General features: G+C 45.5%; 1 protein-coding gene across 1 annotated transcript in view; it reads left to right on the top strand.

The window, feature by feature from the left end:
* The window catches only part of LOC124001450 (RAC-alpha serine/threonine-protein kinase), a 40,924-nt gene extending 16,323 nt beyond the window's left edge, over window positions 1–24,601 (top strand). The window contains exons 3-14 of the mRNA XM_046308186.1: window positions 3,277–3,405; window positions 5,061–5,172; window positions 5,387–5,513; window positions 13,848–13,979; window positions 14,124–14,189; window positions 14,809–14,877; window positions 15,029–15,154; window positions 15,936–16,064; window positions 19,348–19,562; window positions 19,684–19,771; window positions 19,903–20,005; window positions 22,171–24,601. Coding sequence (XP_046164142.1) covers window positions 3,277–3,405; window positions 5,061–5,172; window positions 5,387–5,513; window positions 13,848–13,979; window positions 14,124–14,189; window positions 14,809–14,877; window positions 15,029–15,154; window positions 15,936–16,064; window positions 19,348–19,562; window positions 19,684–19,771; window positions 19,903–20,005; window positions 22,171–22,250 — 1,376 coding nt within the window. The 3' untranslated portion in view covers window positions 22,251–24,601. The remainder of the gene's footprint in view (window positions 1–3,276; window positions 3,406–5,060; window positions 5,173–5,386; window positions 5,514–13,847; window positions 13,980–14,123; window positions 14,190–14,808; window positions 14,878–15,028; window positions 15,155–15,935; window positions 16,065–19,347; window positions 19,563–19,683; window positions 19,772–19,902; window positions 20,006–22,170) is intronic.
* The last annotated feature ends 2,232 nt before the right edge of the window (window positions 24,602–26,833 follow it).

Genomic DNA, 26,833 nt, shown 5'->3' with positions numbered 1-26,833 from the left:
ATTGGTTCTCTCAACCCCCCAAAAAAATCTTCATGGGTTGAGAGCTTTTGTTGTTGGATTTGAAAATGGAATGGGGCGGTGCCAGGGGGCTGTATGTGGGTGTTTTGAGGAGAGCCAACCAGTAAAAGCACAGCCTCCTTCATTATCGACGCATTGTGCCGACAACAACAAAGAGCCGTTCCAGACTCTGAAGTCAGGAGAACTTTGAGAGTTAGGTGTTAGCTAGACTAATGAAAGGGTACTGTGCGTATTCATTGTCACCCCATTGAGAGCCATGTGACAGAGCCCGCCTCTGCGTGGAGGAATGTCTCTGCAGTGCATGCCACGCACGGTGGCATCATCACAAGGCACGGTGGACGCCAACTCTTGCCAGCCTGGGTGGGCTTCGTGCGTCAGAGGGGCTTGCAGGCCAAATCAAATCAAATGTTATTTATCACATGCGCCGAATACAACAGATGTAGACCTTACCGTGAAATGCTTACTTCAAGCCCTTAACCAACAATGCAGTTTTAAGAAAACAAAGTTAAGAAAATATTTACATTAATAAACTAAAGTAAAAAAATGTAATTGAAAAAAAGTAACAAGGAAATGACATAACAATAACGAGGCTATATACAGCAGGTATATATGATCGATGCCCTATCCAGGCCCTCTGTGCTCGAGGACGGCAAGACCTTGCTGGCGTCAGATATTCTTTCACACATACACACTGTAAAGTGTGCGTTCACACACGCCAGTGCATATAAACAAACATCTGTCTTTGCTTGTCAGTGTCTGTGTTGGGACCATGGTCTTGATGCCAGCTTGTGGCCACAACACAATTAACGTAAACAATCAGCCTTTCAGCGTCACTGTTGGAAGCACCAAACATGCACTTGATCTATTTCCTGAATCTCTTTGTATTCTTCCCTAAAGAGGTGAGCGGAGCGCTGCCAGTGTGTAGGCTAACCTATTTCCCAATTTTTGGGGGCTCCAGAGTGGTGCAGCGGTCTACGCAGTGCTAGAGGCATCACTACAGACCCTGGTTTGATTCCAGGCTGTATCACAACCGGCCTTGATTGGGATTCCCTTAGGGCGGCGCACAATTGGCCCAGCGTCGTCCGGGTTAGGGTTTGGCCGGGGTAGGCCGTTATTGTAAATAAGAATTTGTTCTTAACTGACTTGCCTAGACAAATCAAATTTAACAAAAAAACTCCCTCTGATGTCACTGTGCTTGTATGATGCATGGCTGGAGGTAGGGAGCTTATTATGCTGCCTTTGCATTGTGCACATACTGTCCCCAGCCTGCCCTGCCAGGGGCTCTGAGCCTAGGGTGGGGGAAATGGATCAGCCAAGACCTGACCACAGACTGACAATCTATCTAGAGCAGAATTCAGTCAGTCGTGTGAAGCTGCTGTTGACCCGTAGTTGTAAATTACATTGATGTTGATTCTCTGGGGACCTGTGTGTGTGTGTGTGCGTGCGTGTGTGTATGTGTGCGGGACCTGTGTGTGTGTCCGTGTGTGTGTGTGCATGTGTTTGTGTGTGCGTGCGTGTGTGTGCGTGCGTGCATGTGTGTGTCCGTGTGTGTGTGTGTGTGTGTGTGTGTGTGTGTGTGTGTCTGTGTGTGTGTGTGTGCGTGTGTTTGTGTGTGTGTGCGTGTGTGTGTGTGCGTGTGTTTGTGTGTGTCCGTGTGTGTGTTTGTGTGTGCGTGCATGGATTAGTGCTGTGAATGTTGATTCATGAGCCATGTAGTGTAAAATAGACAAATGACTCATCACTGTAATTGCAGCATATTGAACAGACATGGGGAAATCCACAGAGCTTTCCTCTTTATCACACTGTTTTTTTTCAATGAGGACGGTGCGTGCTCGGCTTTGTAGGCAAGCAGTAAGCATTGCAATCTGAAGTCTGACAAAGTCTAACTAATTTCTAAATGAGCTGTGTTTGGTGTAAAAATACTTAGCCAGCAGAATGGAGATGAAAAATGTCCTCCCGTGCCGTTCTGAAAAATGACAACAGCCATAGTAACATATTGGGCATCTGCTGCAGACTGACATCTAAAGTATACAGTGCTCTGAGACATGTTTTCTCTAGTGCTGGGATGTGTGCTGCCACCTCAATTGTTGCAGTAAATCAGGTGCTTTACACTGTGTGTGTGTGTGTGTGTGTGTGTGTGTGTGTGTGTGTGTGTGTGTGTGTGTGTGTGTGTGTGTGTGTGTGTGTGTGTGTGTGTGTGTGTGTGTGTGTGTGTGTGTGTGTGTGTGTGTGTGTGTGTGTGTGTGTGTGTGTGTGTGTGTGTGTTCCTGCTGTAATGGTTGCACCCTGTGGTGTTTGAATGATGTAGGCCCTCTCAGGTGGGATTCCACTAGTCAGACAGTTGAACCATCACATTGAGGTGAGACATCCTAGAATTTGGAATACAGTCCACTTAGTGATTGTCTACATAGCCTCTTCTCACTAAGAGGAGTTTATATGAGGTGTGTTAAGTTGACTAGAGGTAAATTAGGTTCTGGTATCGAGGGATTCTGGTCAGTCTGCCTCGTCACAGACCGGTCTGGGATCAGTTTCCTCAGACTGGAGCCAGTGGTGTGCCAGGCGAGGCTTGGGGAGAGGAGGAACAGGGTCTAGCATTAACTGATCTCCACTTTCCCCAGACTTCTGTGTCGGAGGAAATGGGGCAATTAAGGACAGCTTGCTCAGACACTGCATGGGGTTAATACCCGGCTCTCGTAATTAAAAATAAATGACATTTTTCCTGTATAAATATTCAATCCCTTCTCCGATCTGTGCTGCTGACTGTTTTTGTGGCGTAAGCTGTTTTTGCACATTTCAGGAACATTTGGCACAATGTTTCCTGAACCGTCCGTGGAATAAATAGAGTTTCGTTGCCTCTGAGAGATTCATCTGTGGGTGTCTTGTGTTGGAGGAGATAGGCAAGGATGGAGACATGGATTCCTGTATAACCTCTGTATGGGAACGAAGGGGCAGAGGCAAGGGTCCTGAGTCCAGCTAAAACAGCTATTTGTCCTGGCTTTGACCTACTATAGCTGAAAGTGGGTGACAACATGGTCATTTAGGGAATGTTGGTGAACAACTTAGCAATTCAATCACTGGGTCAGAACCGCTGTGAATAAGGATGTTGCCTTGAAGATAATAGCTTTGTGTATCATAAATCATCGAACCGCATAGCTTAATTTTCATAGACCGATCAACAATTTAAAGAATGTAACCTTTTGAAACCAGCGCATTATAGCAACCAATTATCCTCATCCCTTTCTCCATCTCTCTTTGCAGGAGAATACATTAAGACCTGGAGGCCCAGGTATTTTCTACTCAAGAGTGATGGTACATTCATTGGCTACAAGGAACGACCACAAGATGTTGACGCTTTCGAAACCCCCTTAAATAACTTCTCAGTAGCACGTGAGTATCTACTCTTTCAAGAACCTTCTATCTACATTACTTCACCCATTAAGATTATACGGCACTTTATATTGCATAATCACCAATAGAAAATATTTTTGTTCAGTAGCTCCTATGACAATGTCTTGCCTTAATGGTACACTTCAAAGCCACAAAGTTGTGGTTAGAAACATCAGAATAGACTGGTGGTACATTAGCAATATGCCAGTATTCTACCTGGCTGTGTGTAAATTCCAGTTTTGTCTATGGGAATACTCCCTACATGACAGGAAGTTGTTGGGACAAGCTCGGCAGATGATTGAACAGAGTAATTAGAGAACATACTGTTTGTTAAACAAAATGTTTCCTGACATTCTTGAGTTATAGTGGTTATTAACCATCTCATTTCAATGATTTATCTGTGGGCTGCTCTGTCTCCATCAGCAGTACAGAGAGGGTGGCACAGTTTGTCACTGAGCAGACCTGCAGTAGACCCACAGACAGAGGGGCCATGTGATGCTGCTGATAGGGCTGATGAGGTGGTGGGGCTGGGTTACACAGCCACACTGACAGGGCCCTGCTGGAGCTCAGTGGTGGTCCAGCCCCATATCTTCCATCTAACAGACTTCCTGACAAATATTTCCATGTTTTTTTTTGGCATACGCAGTTTGTTGACTGTGTGAAAGAGCTGCACTGGGAAACTAACTGGCTGCTCTCTAAAAATTGTAACTTAGTTTCAAGCCAATTGAAAAATTGAAATTCCTTTTATTCATGTGAATGTCATAACTTGGACACATTTTCTGGAATTGACTGAAACGATTGCCCAGATCACTGCTCACAGTCCCATGTATTGACTGAATCCTGAGGTAAAAATACACTATATTTCCAAAAGTATGTGGACACCCCTTGAAATGAGTGGATTCGGCTATTGTGCCAACTGTAAAGTTTGAGGGAGGAGGAATAATTGTCTGGGGCTGTTTTTCATGGGTCGGGCTAGGCCCCTTAGTTCCAGTGTAGTGAAATCTTAACACTACAGCATACAATGACATTCAAGATGATTCTGTTCTTCCAACTTTGTAGCAACAGTTTGGGGAAGCCCCTTTTCCTGTTTCAGTATGACAATGCCTTCGTGCACAAAGCGAGGTCCATACAGAAATTATGTATTGAGATCGGTGTGGAAGAACTTGACTGGCCTGCACAGAGCCCTGACCTCAACCCCATCGAACACCTTTGGGATGAATTGGAACACCGACTGCAAGCCAGGCCTAATCGCCCAACATCATTGCCCGACCTCACTAATGCTCTTGTGGCTGAATGGAAGCAAGTCCACTCAGCAATGTTCCAAAATCTAGTGGAATGCCTTCCCAGAAGAGTGGAGGCTGTTATAGCAGCAAAGGGGGAAAAACTACATATGAATGCCTATGATTTTGAAATGAGGTGTTTGACGAGCAGGTGTCCACATACTTTTGGTAATGTGTATTTAGTATGAAGGAAAAGCTATGATCAGGGTTTCCTCCTCCATCCTTCCCCCATAGTGCAGCTGTTCAGTTCCCTATGTACGGCTGCATGGTGGCTGTCCCAGCCGTGTCTGTTACGGTGGCGATAAAGATAAATGGCTGTAACTGCGGGTCTCTGTCTCCTCTCCGCCTGGCCCCTCTCTCCCGGGATGTGGCCAGAGTGCCAGCTGATGAAGACGGAGAGGCCCAAGCCCAACACATTCATCATCCGCTGCCTGCAGTGGACCACTGTCATCGAGCGCACCTTCCACGTGGAGACCCCCGAGGAGAGGCAAGCTCAGCCACAACCCCTCCCTTACACATACACACAGTCAAATACACACACACCACAAGCATGTGCATTCACATTGTACACAGTACACTGGTTGTTGGCTGACCCTACAGTCTAAATTGCCTTCCTGTTGATAAGATGACAATTACATGATTGGGCTGAATTAAATCATGTTAAATGAGGTGTTGTAATCTCCCTCTCCTTCCTCTCTCAGGGAGGAATGGACGAAAGCCATTCAGGCTGTAGCAGATGGCCTACAGAAACAGGAAGAGGAGCTGATGGACTCCTCCCCAGACCCAATGGACATGGAGATGTACCTGACCAAACCCAGACTCAAAGTGGTGGGTCCCCGCCCTCCTCACCCTGCCTCACCCCAACCATGCCCCTTCCTGCCTCACCCCAAACTTCACCCTGCCCCTTCCTGCCTCACCCCAAACCTCACACTACCCCTTCCTGCCTTACCCCAACCCTCACTGGCCCATCCTGCCTCTCCTCAACCCTCACCGGCACTTCCTGCCTCACCCCAACCCTCACCAGCCCTTCCTGCCTCACCCCAACCCTCACCAGCCCTTCCTGCCTCACCCCAACCCTCACCAGCCCGTCCTGCCTCACCCCAACCCTCACCGGCACTTCCTGCCTCACCCCAACCCTCACCTGCCCTTCCTACCTCACCCCAACCCTCACTGGCCCGTCCTGCCTCTCCCCAACCCTCACCGGCCCTTCCTGCCTCTCCCCAACCCTCACCAGCCCTTCCTGCCTCACCCCAACCCTCACCAGCCCGTCCTGCCTCACCCCAACCCTCACCGGCCCTTCCTGCCTCTCCCCAACCCTCACCGGCCCTTCCTGCCTCTCCCCAACCCTCACCGGCCCTTCCTGCCTCTCCCCAACCCTCACCAGCCCTTCCTGCCTCACCCCAACCCTCACCAGCCCGTCCTGCCTCACCCCAACCCTCACCGGCCCTTCCTGCCTCTCCCCAACCCTCACCGGCCCTTCCTGCCTCTCCCCAACCCTCACCGGCCCTTCCTGCCTCTCCCCAACCCTCACCGGCCCTTCCTGCCTCTCCCCAACCCTCACCGGCCCTTCCTGCCTCTCCCCAACCCTCACCAGCCCTTCCTGCCTCTCCCCAACCCTCACCGGCCCTTCCTGCCTCTCCCCAACCCTCACCAGCCCTTCCTGCCTCTCCCCAACCCTCACCAGCCCTTCCTGCTTCACCCCGGCGCCCGGACACTTTCCGAAAAAATAAAATCCAAATTATATTTTTGTCACATGCGCCGAATACAACTGGTGTAGACGTTACTGTGAAATGCTTGCTTACAAGCCATTCCCAACAATATAGTAACACAATTAAATACACAAGAATGGAGCTATATTTATCATTTTATTGAACAAGGCAAGTCGGTTAAGAACACATTCTTATTTACAAATACAGCCCAGGAACAGTGGGTTAACTGCCTCGTCAGCTTGGGGATTTGATCTAGCAACCTTTTGGTTACTGGCCCAACGCTCTAACCACTAGGATACCTGCACGCCCCATATACAGGGAGTAACAGTACCAGATCTATGTGGAGCTACAGTTGAAGTCGGAAGTTTACATACACTTAGGTTGGAGTCATTAAAACTCGTTTTTCAACCACTCCACAACTTTTCTTGTTAACAAACTATAGTTTTGGCAAGTCAGTTAGGACATCTACTTTGTGCATGACACAAGTCATTTTTCCAACAATTATTTACAAACAGATTATTTCACTTTTTAATTCATTGTATCACAATTCCAGTGGGTCAGAATTTTAGATACACTAAGTTGACTGTGCCTTTAAACAGCTTGGACAATTCCAGAAAATGATGTCATGGCTTTAGAAGCATCTGATAGGCTAATTGACATCATTTGAGTCAATTGGAGGTGTACCTGCGGATGTATTTCAAGGCATACCTTCAAACTCAGTGCCTCTTTGCTTGACATCATGGGAAAGTCAAAAGAAATCAGCCAAGACCTCGGAAAAAAAGTATGCAAGTATAAACACCTTGGGACCAGGCAGCCGTCATACCGCTCAGGAAGGAGACACGTTCTGTCTCCTAAAGATGAACGTACTTTGGTGCGAAAAGTGCAAATCAATCCCAGAACAACTATAAAGGACCTTGTGAAGATGCTGGAGGAAACAGATACAAATGTATCTATATCCACTGTAAAACAAGTCCTATATCGACATAACCTGAAAGGCCACTCAGCAAGGAAGAAGCCACTGCTCCAAAGCCGCCATAAAAAAAAAAAGACTACGGTTTGTAGCTGCACATAGGGACATGGATCGTACTTTTTGGAGAAATGTCCTCTGGTCTGATGAAACAGATATAGAACTGTTTGGCCATAATGATCATCGTTATGTTTGGAGGAAAAAGGGAGAGGCTTGCAAGCCGAAGAACACCATCCCAACCGTGAAGCACGGGGGTGGCAGCATCATGTCCCCACAACATGATGCTGCCACCCCTGTGCTTCACGGTTGGGATGGTGTTCTTCAGCTTGCAAGCATCCCCCTTTTTCTGCTTTGCTGCAGGAGGGAGTTGTGCACTTCACAAAATAGATGGCATCATGAGGGAGAAATTATGTGGATATATATATTTATATATTTTGTGGGCGAAACTGAAAAAGTGCGTGAGAGCAAGTAGGCCTACAAACCTGACTGAGTTACACAAGCTCTGTCAAGAGGAATGGGCTAAATTCACCCAACTTATTGTGGGAAGCTTGTGGAAGGCTACCCGAAACGTTTGACCCAAGTTAAACAATTTAAAGGCAATGCTACCAAATACTAATTGAGTGTATGTAAACTTCTGACCCACTGGGAATGTGATGAAAGAAATAAAAGCTGAAATAAATAATTCTCTCTACTATTATTCTGACATTTCACATTCTTAAAATAAAGTGATGATCCTAACTGACTGAAGACAGGGAATTTTTACTAGGATTAAATGTCAGGAATTGTGAAAAACTGAGTTTAAATGTATTTGGCTAAGGTGTATGTAAACTTCTGACTTCAACTGTACTGTATATACAGGGAGTACCAGTACCAGATCTATGTGGATCTATATTCAGGGAGTACCTGTAGCTGATCAATGTGGAGCTACACGACCGGTCAAATGTTCAAGTTTAAAAAAAAAATCTTACCATTTTCTACATTGTAGAATAATAGTGAATACATCAAAACTATGAAATGACACATATGGAATCATGTAGTAACCAAAAAAGTGTTAAACAAATCCAAATATATACAGCTTGGACGCTCTTGGCATTCTCTCAATCAGCTTCACCTGGAATACTTTTCCAACAGTCTTGAAGGAGTTCCCACATATGCTGAGCACTTTTTGACTCCCTTTCCTTCACTCTTTAGTCCGACTCATCCTAAACCATCTCAAATTGGTTGAGGTCAGGGGATTTTGGAGGCAGGTCATCTGATGCAGCACTCTCACTCTCCTTCTTGGTTAAATAGCCCTTACACAGCCTGGAGATGTGTTGGGTCATTGTTCTGTTGAAAAACAAGTGATAGTCCCACTAAGCCCAAACCAGATGGGATAGTGTATCGCTGCAGAATGCTCTGGTAGCCATGCTGGTTAAGTGTGCCTTGAATTCTAAATAAATCACAGACAGTGTCACCAGCAAAGCACCCCCAAACCATAACACCTCTTCCTCCATGTTATTTCATAGTTTTGATGTCATCACTATTATTCTATAATGTAGAAAATTGTAAAAAAATGTATAAAAACACTTGAATGCGTAGGTATTCTAATACTTTTGACCAGTAGTGTATATACAGGGAGTTCCAGGACCAGGTCAATGTGGAGCTATATACAGGGGTACCAGAACCAGGTCAATGTGGAGCTATATACAGGGAGTACCAGGACCAGGTCAATGTGGAGCTATATACAGGGAGTACCAGAACCAGGTCAATGTGGAGCTATATACAGGGAGTTCCAGAACCAGGTCAATGTGGAGCTATATACAGGGGGTACCAGAACCAGGTCAATGTGGAGCTATATACAGGGAGTTCCAGAACCAGGTCAATGTGGAGCTATATACAGGGGGTACCAGAACCAGGTCAATGTGGAGCTATATACAGGGAGTTCCAGGACCAGGTCAATGTGGAGCTATATACAGGGAGTTCCAGGACCAGGTCAATGTGGAGCTATATACAGGGAGTTCCAGGACCAGGTCAATGTGGAGCTATATACAGGGAGTTCCAGGACCAGGTCAATGTGGAGCTATATACAGGGAGTACCAGAACCAGGTCAATGTGGAGCTATATACAGGGAGTTCCAGGACCAGGTCAATGTGGAGCTATATACAGGGAGTTCCAGGACCAGGTCAATGTGGAGCTATATACAGGGAGTTCCAGAACCAGGTCAATGTGGAGCTATATACAGGGGGTACCAGTACCAGATCAATGTGGAGCTATATACAGGGAGTTCCAGAACCAGGTCAATGTGGAGCTATATACAGGGAGTTCCAGGACCAGGTCAATGTGGAGCTATATACAGGGGGTACCAGTACCAGATCGATGTGGAGCTATATACAGGGAGTTCCAGAACCAGGTCAATGTGGAGCTATATACAGGGAGTTCCAGGACCAGGTCAATGTGGAGCTATATACAGGGAGTTCCAGAACCAGGTCAATGTGGAGCTATATACAGGCAGTTCCAGGACCAGGTCAATGTGGAGCTATATACAGGGAGTTCCAGGACCAGGTCAATGTGGAGCTATATACAGGCAGTTCCAGGACCAGGTCAATGTGGATGTCACGGGATACTAGGAGTGGTGGGTTGGAATCAGGCGCAGAGAGCGGGGTTCAGTAAATCGTGATTTATTCTCCGGCCAAAAAAACGGTCATGCCAACATACAGGGCGCATAAAACAGACCAGCCCAAAACCAGGACCAAACAGTCCGGAGAACACAAACATGAAAACCACAGTCCAACAGAGTAAAAAAAAACAATCCCGCACAAAACAAGGGCGGGTCAAACTACTACATATAGGGAAGCTAATTTAACTAAAATACACACAGGTGAAACTAATAAGACAAAACCAACAGACAAACGAAAAAGGGATCGGTAGCGGCTAGTAGGACGGTGACGACGACCGCCGAGCACCGCCCGAACAGGCAGGGGAGTCGGAAGTCGTGACAGTGGAGCTATATACAGGGAGTTCCAGTACCAGATCAATGTGGAGCTATATACAGGGAGTTCCAGATCAATGTGGAGGGAGTTCCAGACCAGGTCAATGTGGAGCTATATACAGGGAGTTCCAGGACCAGGTCAATGTGGAGCTATATACAGGGAGTTCCAGGACCAGGTCAATGTGGAGCTATATACAGGGAGTTCCAGGACCAGGTCAATGTGGAGCTATATACAGGGAGTTCCAGGACCAGGTCAATGTGGAGCTATATACAGGGAGTTCCAGTACCAGATCAATGTGGAGCTATATACAGGGAGTTCCAGTACCAGATCAATGTGGAGCTACATACAGGGAGTTCCAGGACCAGGTCAATGTGGAGCTATATACAGGGAGTTCCAGGACCAGGTCAATGTGGAGCTGTATACAGGGAGTTCCAGGACCAGGTCAATGTGGAGCTATATACAGGGAGTTCCAGTACCAGATCAATGTGGAGCTATATACAGGGAGTTCCAGTACCAGATCAATGTGGAGCTACATACAGGGAGTTCCAGTACCAGATCAATGTGGAGCTATATACAGGGAGTTCCAGATCAATGTGGAGCTATATACAGGGAGTTCCAGGACCAGGTCAATGTGGAGCTATATACAGGGAGTTCCAGGACCAGGTCAATGTGGAGCTATATACAGGGAGTTCCAGGACCAGGTCAATGTGGAGCTATATACAGGGAGTTCCAGGACCAGGTCAATGTGGAGCTATATACAGGGAGTTCCAGGACCAGGTCAATGTGGAGCTATATACAGGGAGTTCCAGGACCAGGTCAATGTGGAGCTATATACAGGGAGTTCCAGTACCAGATCAATGTGGAGCTATATACAGGGAGTTCCAGTACCAGATCAATGTGGAGCTACATACAGGGAGTTCCAGGACCAGGTCAATGTGGAGCTATATACAGGGAGTTCCAGGACCAGGTCAATGTGGAGCTGTATACAGGGAGTTCCAGGACCAGGTCAATGTGGAGCTATATACAGGGAGTTCCAGTACCAGATCAATGTGGAGCTATATACAGGGAGTTCCAGTACCAGATCAATGTGGAGCTACATACAGGGAGTTCCAGTACCAGATCAATGTGGAGCTATATACAGGGAGTTCCAGATCAATGTGGAGCTATATACAGGGAGTTCCAGGACCAGGTCAATGTGGAGCTATATACAGGGAGTTCCAGGACCAGGTCAACACATGTGGAGCTATATACAGGGAGTTCCAGGACCAGGTCAATGTGGAGCTATATACAGGGAGTTCCAGTACCAGATCAATGTGGAGCTATATACAGGGAGTTCCAGTACCAGATCAATGTGGAGCTACATACAGGGAGTTCCAGGACCAGGTCAATGTGGAGCTATATACAGGGAGTTCCAGGACCAGGTCAATGTGGAGCTGTATACAGGGAGTTCCAGGACCAGGTCAATGTGGAGAAGGGAGTTCCAGTACCAGATCAATGTGGAGCTATATACAGGGAGTTCCAGTACCAGATCAATGTGGAGCTACATACAGGGAGTTCCAGTACCAGATCAATGTGGAGCTATATACAGGGAGTTCCAGGACCAGATCAATGTGGAGCTATATACAGGGAGTTCCAGGACCAGGTCAATGTGGAGCTATATACAGGGAGTTCCAGGACCAGGTCAATGTGGAGCTATATACAGGGAGTTCCAGGACCAGGTCAATGTGGAGCTATATACAGGAGTTCCAGGTTCCAGGACCAGAGTCAGGTCAATGTGGAGCTATATACAGGGAGTTCCAGGACCAGGTCAATGTGGAGCTATATACAGGGAGTTCCAGGACCAGGTCAATGTGGAGCTATATACAGGGAGTTCCAGGACCAGGTCAATGTGGAGCTGTACAGGGGGAGTTCCAGGACCAGGTCAATGTGGAGCTATATACAGGGAGTTCCAGACCTCAATGTGGAGCTATATACAGGGAGTTCCAGGACCAGGTCAATGTGGAGCTATATACAGGGAGTTCCAGGACCAGGTCAATGTGGAGCTATATACAGGGAGTTCCAGGACCAGGTGGAGCAATACAGGGAGTTCCAGGACCAGCAATGTGGAGCTATACAGGGAGTTCCAGGACCAGGTCAATGTGGAGCTACATACAGGGAGTTCCAGGACCAGGTCAATGTGGAGCTATATACAGGGAGTTCCAGGACCAGGTCAATGTGGAGCTATATACAGGGAGTTCCAGGACCAGGTCAATGTGGAGCTATATACAGGGAGTTCCAGGACCAGGTCAATGTGGAGCTATATACAGGGAGTTCCAGGACCAGGTCAATGTGGAGCTATATACAGGGAGTTCCAGGACCAGGTCAATGTGGAGCTATATACAGGGAGTTCCAGGACCAGGTCAATGTGGAGCTGTATACAGGGAGTTCCAGGACCAGGTCAATGTGGAGCTATATACAGGGAGTTCCAGGACCAGGTCAATGTGGAGCTATATACAGGGAGTTCCAGGACCAGGTCAATGTGGAGCTATATACAGGGAGTTCCAGGACCAGTCAATGTGGAGCTAATACAGGGAGTTCCAGGACCAGGTCAATGTGGAGCTGTATATACAGGGAGTTCCAGGACCAGGTCAATGTGGAGCTATATAGGTCAGGGAGTTCCAGGACCAGGTCAATGTGGAGCTATATACAGGGAGTTCCAGGACCAGGTCTGGAGCTATATACAGGGAGTTCCAGGACCAGGTCAATGTGGAGCTATATACAGGGAGTTCAGGACCAGGTCAGGAGCCAGGGGTTCAATGTGGAGCTATATACAGGGAGTTCCAGGACCAGGTCAATGTGGAGCTATACAGGGAGTTCCAGGACCAGGTCATGTGGGGAGTTCCAGGACCAGGTCAATGTGGAGCTATATACAGGGAGTTCCAGGACCAGGTCAATGTGGAGCTATATACAGGGAGTTCCAGGACCAGGTCAATGTGGAGCTATATACAGGGAGTTCCAGGACCAGGTCAATGGGCAGAGGTACTAGGTATTAGAGTCAGTGATCGAGTCAGTGCAGATAGTTCAGGTACCATTACCTGACTATTTAGCAGTCTGGCTATTTAGCAGTCTTATGGCTTTGGGGTAGAAGCTGTCTAGGAGCCTATTAGTCCAAGAGCCGATGCTCCGGTACCAACATCAGCCATGGGAGGCTTAGCACCAGATGGCGTGTCCACTCTGTTTCATCACCACACATCTGTGCTCTTAAGTCATGACACAAAGGTCTAAGGGCACCGGAGTGCATGTCTCCTACACAACCGTTTTCAACATTCTCACCAGCCCTGAGGGTCAGAGGTTAAACAAGTCACTGCAGCATATAGTCCCACCATTAGAAGAGTGGAAGTTGCAGAGTGGATGAAATGGTACCTTAAATGCTTCTGTGTTGTTGTCAGTGGGATTATATGTCTTGACTAGTTAGAGCATGAATTTGTTATAGCCGCTGTTTGTAACCCGATGCTGCTTTTTCCCCACTTGCTCATAGACTATGGACGACTTTGAATACCTCAAACTCCTCGGAAAAGGTACTTTTGGCAAAGTGATCCTGGTGAAGGAGAAGGCCACAGGACGCTACTATGCCATGAAAATCCTGAAGAAGGAAGTGATCGTAGCGAAAGTGAGTAGAGGCCACTAACCGTTAGGAGAAACATGAGAAAACAAAAGAGGGAGAGACAGCATGGGGGCGGTGAGGGGCGATCATGGATACCTAAACGGCAGCCATTGTGGGAGTTGCACAAACACTCTTTGTGATCTCTTTCAGGATGAAGTGGCACACACACTCACAGAAAACCGAGTGCTCCAGAATTCCAAGCATCCGTTCTTGACAGTGAGAGACCCCGCCATCCACTCCATCTACATAACCCAAACTCTTCTCTGGCCACAAAGACTGAGGAGCCACTCCACTTCAGCCTGAGAGCTTCCATTCAGGGGAGATGCTGAATCTGTGTTGGGAGAGTTTGAGCAATGTTTGCAAAGATGGCAATAGACTTGGCTAGACACTAGACATCTCATTGTTAGTTAACCACCTTTCTCAAAGTCTGTGATGGCTCACAATGCGCAACTCTTCCACATTTAGTGGCTGGAGTAACACATGCATCTTCTGTCCATCCCACTGTGGTGAATGGGGCTAGCAGTTGTCATTCAACAGTTATATCCCAAAGGCAGATATCACTTCAACAAAGACTTTGGTTTCTTATGGAGAACTTGCAATGGCGGGCTTAATTTTTTGATTCATTGCAGTTGTTTAAGTTATTGGTGTATATCCCCAGGGTCCCATCTGGCTCAGTTGGTAGAGAGAGCATAGCGCTTGCAACGCCAGGGTTGTGGGTTCGATTCCCATGGGGCACCAGTACGAAAGAAGGAAGAAAACGTGTGAACTTGCAACTGTAAGTTGCTCTGGATAAGAGCGTCTGCTAAATGACTCAAATATAAATATATATCCCCAGGGCCTGAAATACTCCTTCCAGACCCATGATCGGTTGTGTTTCGTAATGGAGTATGCGAACGGCGGAGAGGTGAGCTTTTTAAACTGTCAATAACACCTGACACACAAGATCCAATTTAGCTAGTAGTAGCCAATAACGCCTCCCACCCCTCCTTCTGTGTACGCTAACCTTGTTCCCTCTGTCTCTCCTCTCCCCTCTCTTATCTTCCTCCCTCCACTAGCTGTTCTTCCACCTCTCCCGAGACCGGGTGTTCTCGGAGGAGCGGTCTCGGTTCTACGGGGCGGAGATAGTGTCAGCGCTGGACTACCTGCATGCTGAGAGGAACGTGGTCTACAGAGACCTGAAGGTAAGGCGGAGGAGCACAGTCTGCGGACCGGGATATAAATAGTGTCCACAGCAGTAGCAGGCCTACCCCGATTCAGTCCTCACTGCAGCTGGAGACCTAGACCGCCCCTTTCTACAGCCGGAATATACTAACCACCATCTCCTTCCGGGCAGATGTTCAATTCCTTTATTTATCTTTGTGTTACCATTAATGTAAATAAGCAGTGATGAAAAATGTGTATTTTAGTATTGACAGTCATATTTTACCCCCGTCATCATATTTTACCCCAGCTGTAAATTGTTTGTACCAGAAGGAAGAGACTAGTACAGAAACTCAGTGATCTGTATTCATAGCATAAGAGCAGAGGTAGCAGAGGCATGATATGACTGGTTTTAAAGGGGGGGGGGGGCATCTGTAGCCCTGTTTCTTCCAGCTGATGAAACTATACCAGCCAGGTCAGCATAGCCTCCACCCTCCTCGTTCCCCCCTCCCTCTGCTCTCCCCATGGGTTAATGAGGCAGGCTCCCAGCCTGCTAAGGTTCTCCTGAAAATGCCAGGGTAGCAGTTTTGGAGGATGTGCTGACTCTGGCCTGCCTGCCTGGTGCTGCTGGCCACGTGTGGGCTACAGTTGCCAGGTGACTTTTACTCAGAGGACACACTGATATTAAAAGGACATGCATCGCTAGCTCATGCCTCTCAGAGCTGAAGCCAAATCAGCTGTGCCTCAATCACACACTCACACAGTCACTCCCCCTCCTCCTGTTGCTGATACGTCCTGTCTCATTCTGTCTCCTTGTCTCAGCTGGAAAATCTCATGCTGGACAAAGACGGACACATAAAGATCACCGACTTTGGACTGTGTAAGGAGGGGATCACAGACGGGGCCACCATGAAGACCTTCTGTGGGACACCAGAGTACCTGGCCCCAGAGGTAGTGTATTCTCACAGTCCATTCACAATATGGGGGTCAATAAATCGTATCATTTTTTAAACATAAAAAAGCCCAACCCATGTAACCTTCCTCTTCAGTGCACACTCTTTTGGAATGTTCTCTTGAGTATTTTTGTCTATTCAAATTTGAGTGTAAATCAACTGAAGAGAATAAAGTCACATAATTGGTAAATAACTGAAAGAATTAACAGACCTAACATGGTTTGAAGAGAGGAACTGTATTGCAGAGAATATATCCCACTACACACATCATCGTAAATGTCTGTTGTCGGGCATATTGTTAAGGCATACAAGCCATGTCACATTTCTTCTGGTGTATTTCCTATGTCGAATGCAGTTGTGTAATTAATTGTAAGATGCAAGGCTCCCTTGCAAAAGAGACCTTGGTCTCAATGGGACTCCCTGTTAAAATAAAGGTAAAATAAACTGTTGAAGAGTGACTTTGGGACAGTTGTTCCTAAATGCCTGTCTAATCTCCAGTATAAGACATGCAGCTAATGAGTCTGCAGTGTGACTAGGGCAGGACAGGTTGTTCCCATATTTTTTTGTTTGAGAAGGCATGTGTACAGGGGGGTGTGGCTTCTCCCCATTGCGTGCAGGTATGACGTGGGGTGTATAACACGATAGGGCATTGTACAGTGTGTGTGTGTGTGTTGCTAGTCCCCTTGCCTCTTGCTGTAAGAAGGTTTTCTAGGAGAAGGGTGCCCATGTTAACACAGCTGCTGACTCGTTGTTTTTAGCCTCCATTTGGAATTTGCTGGGGGGTTTGGCAGTGCCTCAGGAAACGTGAGTTTCCGCCCTGAAGAAAAGGTTACATTGGCTACAGCTGCTCCTGGCACTGAGGGGGCTTCTAGCCGACTCCTGCCCAGGATACCTATCCCGACCTGGGCAAAGCCAGGGCCACACTCTGGACCTGTTGTCCTCGGTTCTCCCCTGTAACAATCGCCCATGGCGTTTTCATCTGACATCTTTATATTCCTCTCTCTTAGACTCTTAGCTGTTCATAACTATGCCCATGTCAGCTAATGTTTTTTAAAGTTTTGTTTTTTTATCCTATAGATATTGTTGTATTTTTTTGTCACTCAAATATCACATGAATACACATTAGACTGGCAAAATGTATGGAATATGAAGAAAAAAAGGAAACCTGTCAAATTTCCTCTCCACCAACAAGAGGGGTGTGGACAGTTTGTGTCATGAACAGTGCTTGTGCCCATGGAAATAGACATGGCGCGTGCTCATGCAGGGGGGGAGGGCCCAATGCTGGAAGAGGGTCCGAGTGAAAAAGTTTGGGAACTCCTGCTCTAGAGAACCATCCTAATTTACAGTATACAGTAGCCATCATCACCAAAGCCAACTAGGGCATGAATTACTATATTACCATCATGTCACGTCCCTCACACTAGGGCAAGCAACAGGCAAATGATCATTTTAAAGGAAAGAATCTGTTTGTCATTTTTGTCCACGTGTGGTATGTCATAAATGTGCTGAAGAACAACCCTCCCCCTCTTTAGCATTCTGAACACAGTAACATAGCTATTGGCACCATATAACAGCCCCAGCTCTGCTCCTCCTCTGGCAGTAGAGACATCAGGGGGCGTTTCCGTGGAGACGGGGTCGCCATAGACCGTCTCTATGGGAACCAGGGCCAGGCAATGTTACAGGTTGTTCTGCAGTAAACAATGACCTTGTTGTGTGTGCTGCACAGGAATGCTGTAACGTCTGGGAATATTCCACAGGCCAGACCCGCTGCCCAGACCTGGGCTGTAAGCCTGTATCTTGCTAACACCCATGGAACAAGTTTCACCTAATCCACTGTGAAATAGTCATTTTATTGAAATGAAGTCGATTTGTGAAAGTAATGAACAATGAAAAGGAGAGTGAAGGGCATGTGTTTGGGAGAGGGACAATAGCTGTGTTTGTGTTAGAGGGAGAATAAGGCCAGAGAAGTAAGATAGAGGGCAGTATCAAGTGGAGGAAAAGTACAGCAAGTGTACGTTTCACTCCTACCTCCTCCCTGCACTGTGCTGTCCTTTGGGCCAGTGTAACAGAGCTGGTCCAGGCAGCCCTGGTTACGTGTGTGAGGGATGAGCTTGGCTCCTGTGGTCCTGGCAGCTCCACAGCTGTGGTACTCTTCTACATATATGGGGCAGCTGCAGGCCCAGCTGTCGTGTGGTGTGAATCACACGACAGCAGTGCTGGAAATAGAGACGGTCCAGTAATCCTAGCACCGTGCCGGCTTCACGTTACCCCTGCCCTCCGAGTCCTCCTCGCCCCTAACCGCAGCGCCAAGCAGCGTGCCCACAGATGCAGGCACACACCACCCGCTCAAACACACACAAACACACTCTGGTTTTGTTCCATTTACGGTCACATCTGTCCATCTGTTCTGCCCGCCTCTTCTCTCTGGGTCTGTGTACCTTCATGTCCATATCTAATTCTATTAGGCTGCCCTTTTACCTATGAGTCTATTCCTGGACCAATTTATCTCACCTCATATAACCTTGTTTTAAAGAACAGTCTGTTCTCATTGGCTTGATTCCACCTACAATAGCCTTCCTGTTGGATATTGACCCAACTACACTTCCCAGAAGGCCTTGTTTAATAACAACTCAAATACTATGTTTGACATTCAACAGGCTGCCCAGTTAGACAGCACAGAGCCAAATCGAGCCAATTGATTAGAACGTGTGAACACGTCATCTTCCAAGATGTGTGAACCTCCACTTCCGTGACTAAGGGCTGTGGCAGTGGTGTGGTGTATGTGGTTGCTGCAATGGGGACTCTGCTTCCACTAACTGGCCCTAGCCTCTCCAGCCTCCAGCCCCTGCCCAGCCTATCCCTCTCTCGTGATGGTGTGTAGTGTGTACTGCAGACCTCTAGTGATTAAATATGCAGGGCTCCAGGAGAAACTCTATCCCTGCTCCTAATGTGAGATGTGAGTCAGTGTTGGCTGTGGCTGCTTGGAATCCCAGACCAGCAGAAGGGGGGTGGGGGGTTCACTGGCCTCACTCAGGGTTCTTTATACAGCCTGGAGAGCTGCTGACCTCACTACCTACCTAATGTCCATCCACTTAGCTAATAGCTAGGTTTCAGAGATCTAAACCAACAATGTATAGTATGTCTCTCTTGATACTATCATAGGGAAGAATGTACATTTGAACTCCTTCTAGCCCTTGTCCTGTATGCTTCCAAGTATGATTGTGTAACTGTTCCTAATGCTATTATATTGTTTTGAGTTGTGGTTGTCCTGTGTTGTCCAGGTACTGGAGGACAATGATTACGGTCGTGCGGTGGACTGGTGGGGTCTGGGCGTGGTCATGTACGAGATGATGTGCGGTCGGCTGCCCTTCTACAACCAGGACCACGAGAAGCTGTTTGAGCTCATCCTCATGGAGGACATCCGTTTCCCACGTACCCTGGGTCACGAGGGCAGGTCCCTGCTCTCCGGCCTGCTCAAGAAGGACCCCAAGCAGCGGTGCGTAGATCCTCTTGCCAGCAGTTATCCACCATACCGTATGTACAGAATCCCGTGGAATATAATGGCATGGATTGATTTGGCCACGTATTTACTTTGTTTTGGTTCCTCTATCTTCCAGGTTAGGTGGAGGACAGGATGATGCTAAGGAGATTATGCAGCACAAATTCTTTGCTGGGATTGAATGGCAAGATGTTTATGAGAAAAAGGTAAATTAGTGTTCCATTTTCCATTACTTCAGTGAACAATCAATAGATTTCACCAGGCCTGCAACTGTCTACACTCTGATTGACAGGACAGATGTGCCAATGTGCTCATGGTGTCCTCTCTTCTCTCACAGCTGGTCCCGCCCTTCAAGCCCCAGGTTACCTCGGAAACAGATACACGGTATTTTGACGAGGAGTTCACAGCGCAGACCATCACTATTACACCGCCCGGACAAGGTACTACCAGACCCACTGCGTATTCTGTATCTTTACAGAATACACGCACCACACTCAGAGAACAGTATTACACACCCAGACAGACAATCATACTTGTTTTTATGTTTTTCACTGACTCTTTGGACCTGAATGTTTTGGTTTAGTAGGGGTGATCACAGTCTGACTCAGGATGAACTGGAAACGCAAGTGGTTCTAAATGTCATTCATGTAAAGAATACCTATTGCGTTTCAGAATCTCATAGAAATTCATCTCCCCTCTTCAGAGATTTTAAACTTTAAATTATCATGTGGCTCTAAAGGTCAATGTTTATTTTTGGGTTTCCAGAATTGGAGTGTCTCAAACAAAACAAAAAACAAGCTGATCTACATGGTTTAGATAGAATTTTGATTGAAGACAGTAATATTCTTCCTCATTGTCATGGTCATGAGAGAATGTAAGATTTCCACGTGCCCTTGATGTATATGATACATTATACAGTTGTGGACAAATATATTGGCATCCTTGCACTTTTCTTAAAAATGACCTATTTCTAAAATGAGTTTAAATTGAAAAAAAAAGCATTTCTTCTCCACACAGTATTGAATTTTCGTCATTGTAGATCAAATGTTTATTTTTGTAAAATTAAGTTTACAATTTTTATTTAGAAATTAAATACAAATGGCATGGACAAATGTATTGGTACCCCTTGTACTTGGTTGCACAGCCGTTGGCCAAGATAACTGCAGACAAACCCTTTTTGTAGCAATTTGAACTCACTTTTCAGCAGCATACTGCTCTAATACTTCAATGTTTGAGGGGTGACCTCCACCAACTGCTTTTGTCAGATCTCATCATAGGTTTTGGATGTGATTCAGATTTGGACACTAGCCACTCTAGAACAGTCCAGCGTTTCTTCTCAAACCATTCCAGGGTGCTTTTGATGTGTGTTTGGGGTCATTGTTCAGCTGGAAGACCCACAACCTTTAACAGAGACAGAGCTCTTTGACAATACAGGTCAGCGCTTCGTTTACTGACAACCAAATGAACATTCAATGGAAAGAACACCCTCCCTACAATCAAACATGAGGGAGGTTTGATAATGCTGTGGGGTTGCTTTGCTGCCTCTGGTACTGGGGGCCTTGAAAATGCACAAGGCATCATGAAATCAGCAGATTATCAGGTGTTTTGGAGTCCAATGTTCAACCCAGTGTCCAAAGACTGGGTCTCCATTGGAGGTTGTGGGTCTTCCAGCAGGACAATGACGCCAAAAGCACATACAAAAAACACCAAGGAATGGTTCAAGAAGAGATGCTGTTCTGGAGTGGCCAGCCAAGAGTCCAGATCTGAATCACATCCAGAACCTATGGTGAGATCTGAAAACAGCAGTTGGTGGATGGCACCCCTCAAACATGGAAGCATTTGAGCAGTTTGCTGCTGAAAAGTGGGCCAAGGTGCAGCAAGATCACTGATGACTACAAGAAGCATTTGTCTGCAGTTATCTTGGCTGTGCAACCAAGAACTCGCAAATCATTTAGCCATTTGTCATTACTTTCTAAATGAAAAATTCTAAACTTAAATTTACACAAAATTGCTTATGCAATGTTGAAAATCCAATAAGGTGTGGAAACCAAAAGTTATTTTCCAATTTCATCTTATTTTAGAAGACATAGGGAATTAAAGAAAAGAGCAAGGCTGCCAATATATTTGGTCGCAACTTTATATCTGTACTGTAGCACTCAAAGAATTCAATCCCACGAGAGAAAAAGAATAGATCGTTTTGAACATCATTCAAGGTATAGATTGCACTCCAGGGCAAATATTGAAATGATAATGGGGAAGGTCCATCTTCCCAGTGCAATTAATGTGAGGTCAAATTACATAGTGCTTATTCAATTCCTCTGGGGGATTTGTGCCCTCTCCTGGAACGTGTGTGTAACGTCTGTTATTCCATAGTTCACTGTGTACCTCACATGGAAGTGCTTGCTAGACCCCTAGCAGTGTGTGCCAAACTGCGCCCTAGCTAGTACTAGGTACATTATGCATTAGGACTCAATCATAAGGGTTTTTGTCACTGGGAGGAAAATATATATTTTGTATTAAAGCGGAAATCAGAACGTATATACTAATGTAGTTTTCTGTGCCATCCCTCTCTCGCTCTTTCCTCCCCACTCATTTTGTATTCCAGAAGACAGCATGGAGTCGTTTGACAGCGAACGGAGACCCCACTTCCCACAGTTTTCCTACTCTGCGAGTGGAACAGCCTAAACACACCCCTTTATTCCTCTGGTCCCACCATTTCCCCTCACCCCACCAGAGTGCACATCCAACTACCAGGGTTTTCGCCACATCCTTTCCTTACTTCACCAGTGTTTCAGATAGTATTGTTGAACAGGCATTTGCAATCTGCAGGTTCGGTAATTATATGGGAAAATACTCCATACTACACAAATGAAAAACCACTGATTTGTTTGTGTGGCCTTTTAAGACTTTTCTAATGGTGAGAGAGAACACTACAGTGCATTTCCTGCTTGTCTTGATGTGTGCAGTCAGACAAGCTTGATGTTCATAAAACCTAATTTATAGGAAAAGAGTGGTCATGCAGCGATGTGGTATATGAATTTAGAATGATAAGGCTACACGTTCTTAAACTTTTGTCTTGCTTTTGTCAGCACCTGTTATATTTGTCACATACTATTCACAAAGTGAACGTTTGCCTGGAAAATGTTACGGGACCATAAGGACTATATTGGAATTAGCCATTTAAAATTGAAATGTATTTTGCTGTTCTTTGTTTAAAGGGGCGATATGCAGTTGTTACATACATTTTTTTGACTCATGAATAAATGATATGTGCCCATTGATTCTTGAAGAATATAACTTATGAATGCCTAATGAACTCAGTTGAACTGTCTTACCCTATCACAACCCACAATATAAGATAATTTACCTCCAAAGTTTGTAAACAAACACTATATAGCCTCACACTATGGTTAAAATGATCATTTTGGATATGATGGCATCCATAGCTCTGTCTATGAATTTTAGTGGTTCCATTTCTCCAACCCATCCCTCAGCTTTTTACATAAACAGGGATGGGGAGAACGCTTTGTTTCAACTGCTGATTTCCGCTTTAATACCAATAAATATTGTGGCCCAACGGCAATAACAATAGATGACCAATGACTTCGTTTTCAATGAAGTGGGAGATTAGTCTGATATTGATTTTTTTAAAATCAAGACATTCACACTATCACTATTTGACCAACACTTTGAATCTCCTTGGGCTTGCCAGTATACCTAATCAATAAAATGTATTATTCTGTATATCTAACTGTTTGTAGAACATGGTTGATTCTTATAGGACTTCCAATGCACAAAAAACATTCTTATCGGAATTTGAAAGCCCTAAAACATTAGAGAACAAGGTGAGAATTACCCAATGGACCACTGTCAGTCTAATAGAGAAATGATGTGATAGAGTGCCAGAAAGGGGATTCGCAGATAGTTAAATAACTCTTATTCTGGGGGCAGGCATAATTTAAATACATTCAAGCTTGCTGTCAATGAATCTCAGAACTGTGTACACATGGTCAATTAGATATCCATTTCCTGTGGTACCATTGAAAAGACAGAGTTACTCTAACCCCCCTGGACTATCATGTGCTTGGATTGTGGTGCCTCCCTGTCTGAATGTTGTATTCCAAACACTCTAGGCTGCTTCCCTCTGAACTTGCCAGTCAGGTACTGATCCTTTCTGCCCAATCAGGGAATCTTTTCTCTCTTCTGGATTTTCCTCTTCTACAGTATTGGGTGTTTTTCTCCCAGTGTACTCACTGCAGCCTCAATGAGGTCACTATAGCAATATAGTCCTTTAGGACTTACTCCATAAACAAACTGGGCTGTGGTTCAGGGGGAAACAAGTTGAGTCAGCTTTGATCTCTATAGGTAGGGATGTGTTCCATTCCTCTGTACATGGCTCTGAGTTGTTATTTATAGAAAATCAGCAATGAAAATGGATTTGACTGTGCCAATGATATGCACTTTCCTGCCCCAAAACATGTATGTATGTATTTGTACACTTGTACTTGTTACACTTTGCTGCCAGAAATGACTGAAACAGCACCTCTCTAGACATCAATTCTGAAAGGTGTGAACTATGAAAATATAATTTGCGCAATTTACCCCCATATACAGACTGCTGTAGATAAACTGGTCATCTTGAAAATGGAACACAGTTCTCCAATGAGTTTCCAGAACTTTCTGCTGTGTTTTCAGATGACTGATAATCACGATACAAAAGTTAATCATACAAATTAATGTAACAGCTTTTTATTTTGATTTTCATATCAATTCCTCTTTCTCAAACAATTCTTAAATTGTTAGAGATGATTGTTGCTTAATCCTATGCACACTCATCATTTGCTGTCACCCTCTGAAAATAAGGAAATGCATTTTATACCTTTTCTTTTTAAAACTTTTTTTGTACCTCCTCTTTCCTATTCCTGAGACTGAGGACACCAGCTTTAGTAAATAAATGATATCCACTTTGTACACTGTTTTTACTGTTTTGTTTTTTTCTTTCAAATTGATTAAATAAAAGGTCTTAACTAAACCTACCAACTAGTCTTTCATTGTCTTTTGTTCAGTTGAACATTCAGCCATTCTTACAGACCTCAAGAACTTCTCGGATATGCTTTTAACCCACAGTCATAGCACAAGCTTGACTTGCTAATGCTTTGATCTGACTGAGGTATTTAAAAAAATATATAAAAAAATAAATAAACATCCTTGAACGAGGCGAACGTCTGAAACATAGGAATATACCTAAATACTGAGTGGCTAGATAGGTTGGACTTTTGTACCTCTACAGGACTGCATATGTCCATGTTTGTCTGTGACTCTGCAGCTGGTCAGAGATGGAGGAGAAGCTCCCCTGGGCCAGACCCAGATGGTACAGTCTCCTGAGCAGATGTTGACAGCCAGAGCTCTGTCTGTCTGTGGCCAGCTGCACTGCTCTTCACTGCAGGATCATGGTTGTGCCCAGCGTGGGACTCACCTGACAACCGTTCCTCACCTGGCTCCAGCTGCACAAACCACAAAACACCTTTGTGCTAGCAGTGATGTTCTGCCCTCTTGGGGGATGTGTTGTGGGAACTTGTCAATTACTGACTCCACAGTCTCTACCTCTTTCCCCTCACCTCACTGTACCAATCTTTCCTCTTATTATCTCTGAAGATTGAAAACCACTTATGCTTTGCATACAGTGCCTAGGGAAAGTCTACACACCCCTTGCACAGTCTTCACATGTTTCTGCCTTAAAATAAAACATATTTAAATTTTAGTTTTTTTCTACTTCACATTTCCAACATGAGAAAAACATTTCCAAAGTGAGAAAAATTATATTAAATGGGTGAGGTGACATGAAAACAATGTTGTCCAAGGGCAGAAGTATGTGTGTTGTTGTGATTCTGGATGGCCAGATTGATAGCAATAGCTAGCTAACCAATAACTAATTATGTATTTGAGTGACAAGTGCTCATTGTGCAAATGTATTCATGTTTTCAATAAATATTGGAGATTAAATATAGTTTACATATTATCAACAATCTAAGCCAACCCTGTCTGTTTATCCCCAGTCTGTTATTCCCCATAGTTGCGCACGTCTCGGTTTTGTTGCTAAACAACCACCGGAGTGGGTGTGTCGAAAGGAATGGGTGTATGGAAAGCGAATCAGCTATTGGGCAGATTTGTCGTCTCTCAATACCGTTTTGCGTGACTGATTGGACTGCACAATGAGTCGGTATACCGGGGACCAGTGCACCGGTGTCGTATGGACATGCATGCCGACCTGAGACCTGACTGTGATAAGCTTCCTACTGGGTATCAAGGTTGTGTTGCCAGCGGTAGTTACGTGGACATTTTTCCCCTCCCGTGAATTTATTTCATATAGGATAGCAGCCTACACAATAAATAAATCATATTGATTACTCAATGGGCAGGGCATGAACGGTAACAACACCGGGACACAGTGCCGTTCGCTCCCGCTTGACAAGCACTACTGTCCCGCATTGGAAGTAACTACTAGTATCAGGGTGACAGTCATAGTAAGCATACACATACAACGCATGAAGCAACAGTTCACACATCACCAGTTCTCTTAATAACAATTATCGTCCCTTTATAACTGAACATTTACAATTATTTGACTAAAACTAACAGTGAAATACGACTCATCCTCTGGCTTCAAAACACAAGTATAAACTCTCACGGTATGATAGCTCAATGCTATGATGAAGCAATATGGCACCAGGGGGTATGGTATATGGCCAATATATCACGGCTAAGGACTCTGGTTCGATCCCGGGCTGTATCACAACCGGCCGTGATCGGGAGTCCCATAGGGCGTAGCACAATTGGGCCAGCGTCTTCCGGGTTACAGGACGGTTTGCTGTAAAATAACAATTTGTTCTTAACTGACTTGCCTAGTTAAATAAAGGTTAATACAAAATAAAAATAAAAGTTAAGCATGAAGCAACTCAGAGTGCCTGGATACAGCCTTTAGCCGTGGTATATTGGCCATATACCACAAATCCCCTGGGGTACCTTTTTGCTATTATAAACTGGTTACCAACATAATTTGAACAGTAAAAATGTATCATACCCATGGTATGGTCAGATATACCACGGCTTTCAGACAATCAGCATTCAGGGCTCTAAGCAGGTTAATAATTGTTAAGAAATCCCCTTTGTGCATGTGCATAACATGTGCATAACTATAAATAAATCTGACAGGAGAGTTTGGGTGATGGAAGTAGAACAGAGAATCTCTTGAAACACTTGGACGATCA

The sequence above is a fragment of the Oncorhynchus gorbuscha genome, linkage group LG17 (genome assembly GCF_021184085.1).
Source record: "Oncorhynchus gorbuscha isolate QuinsamMale2020 ecotype Even-year linkage group LG17, OgorEven_v1.0, whole genome shotgun sequence".
Lineage (NCBI taxonomy): Eukaryota > Metazoa > Chordata > Actinopteri > Salmoniformes > Salmonidae > Oncorhynchus > Oncorhynchus gorbuscha.
Note: the sequence above shows the minus strand (reverse complement) of the source record. Positions and strands in the feature narration are given on the sequence as shown.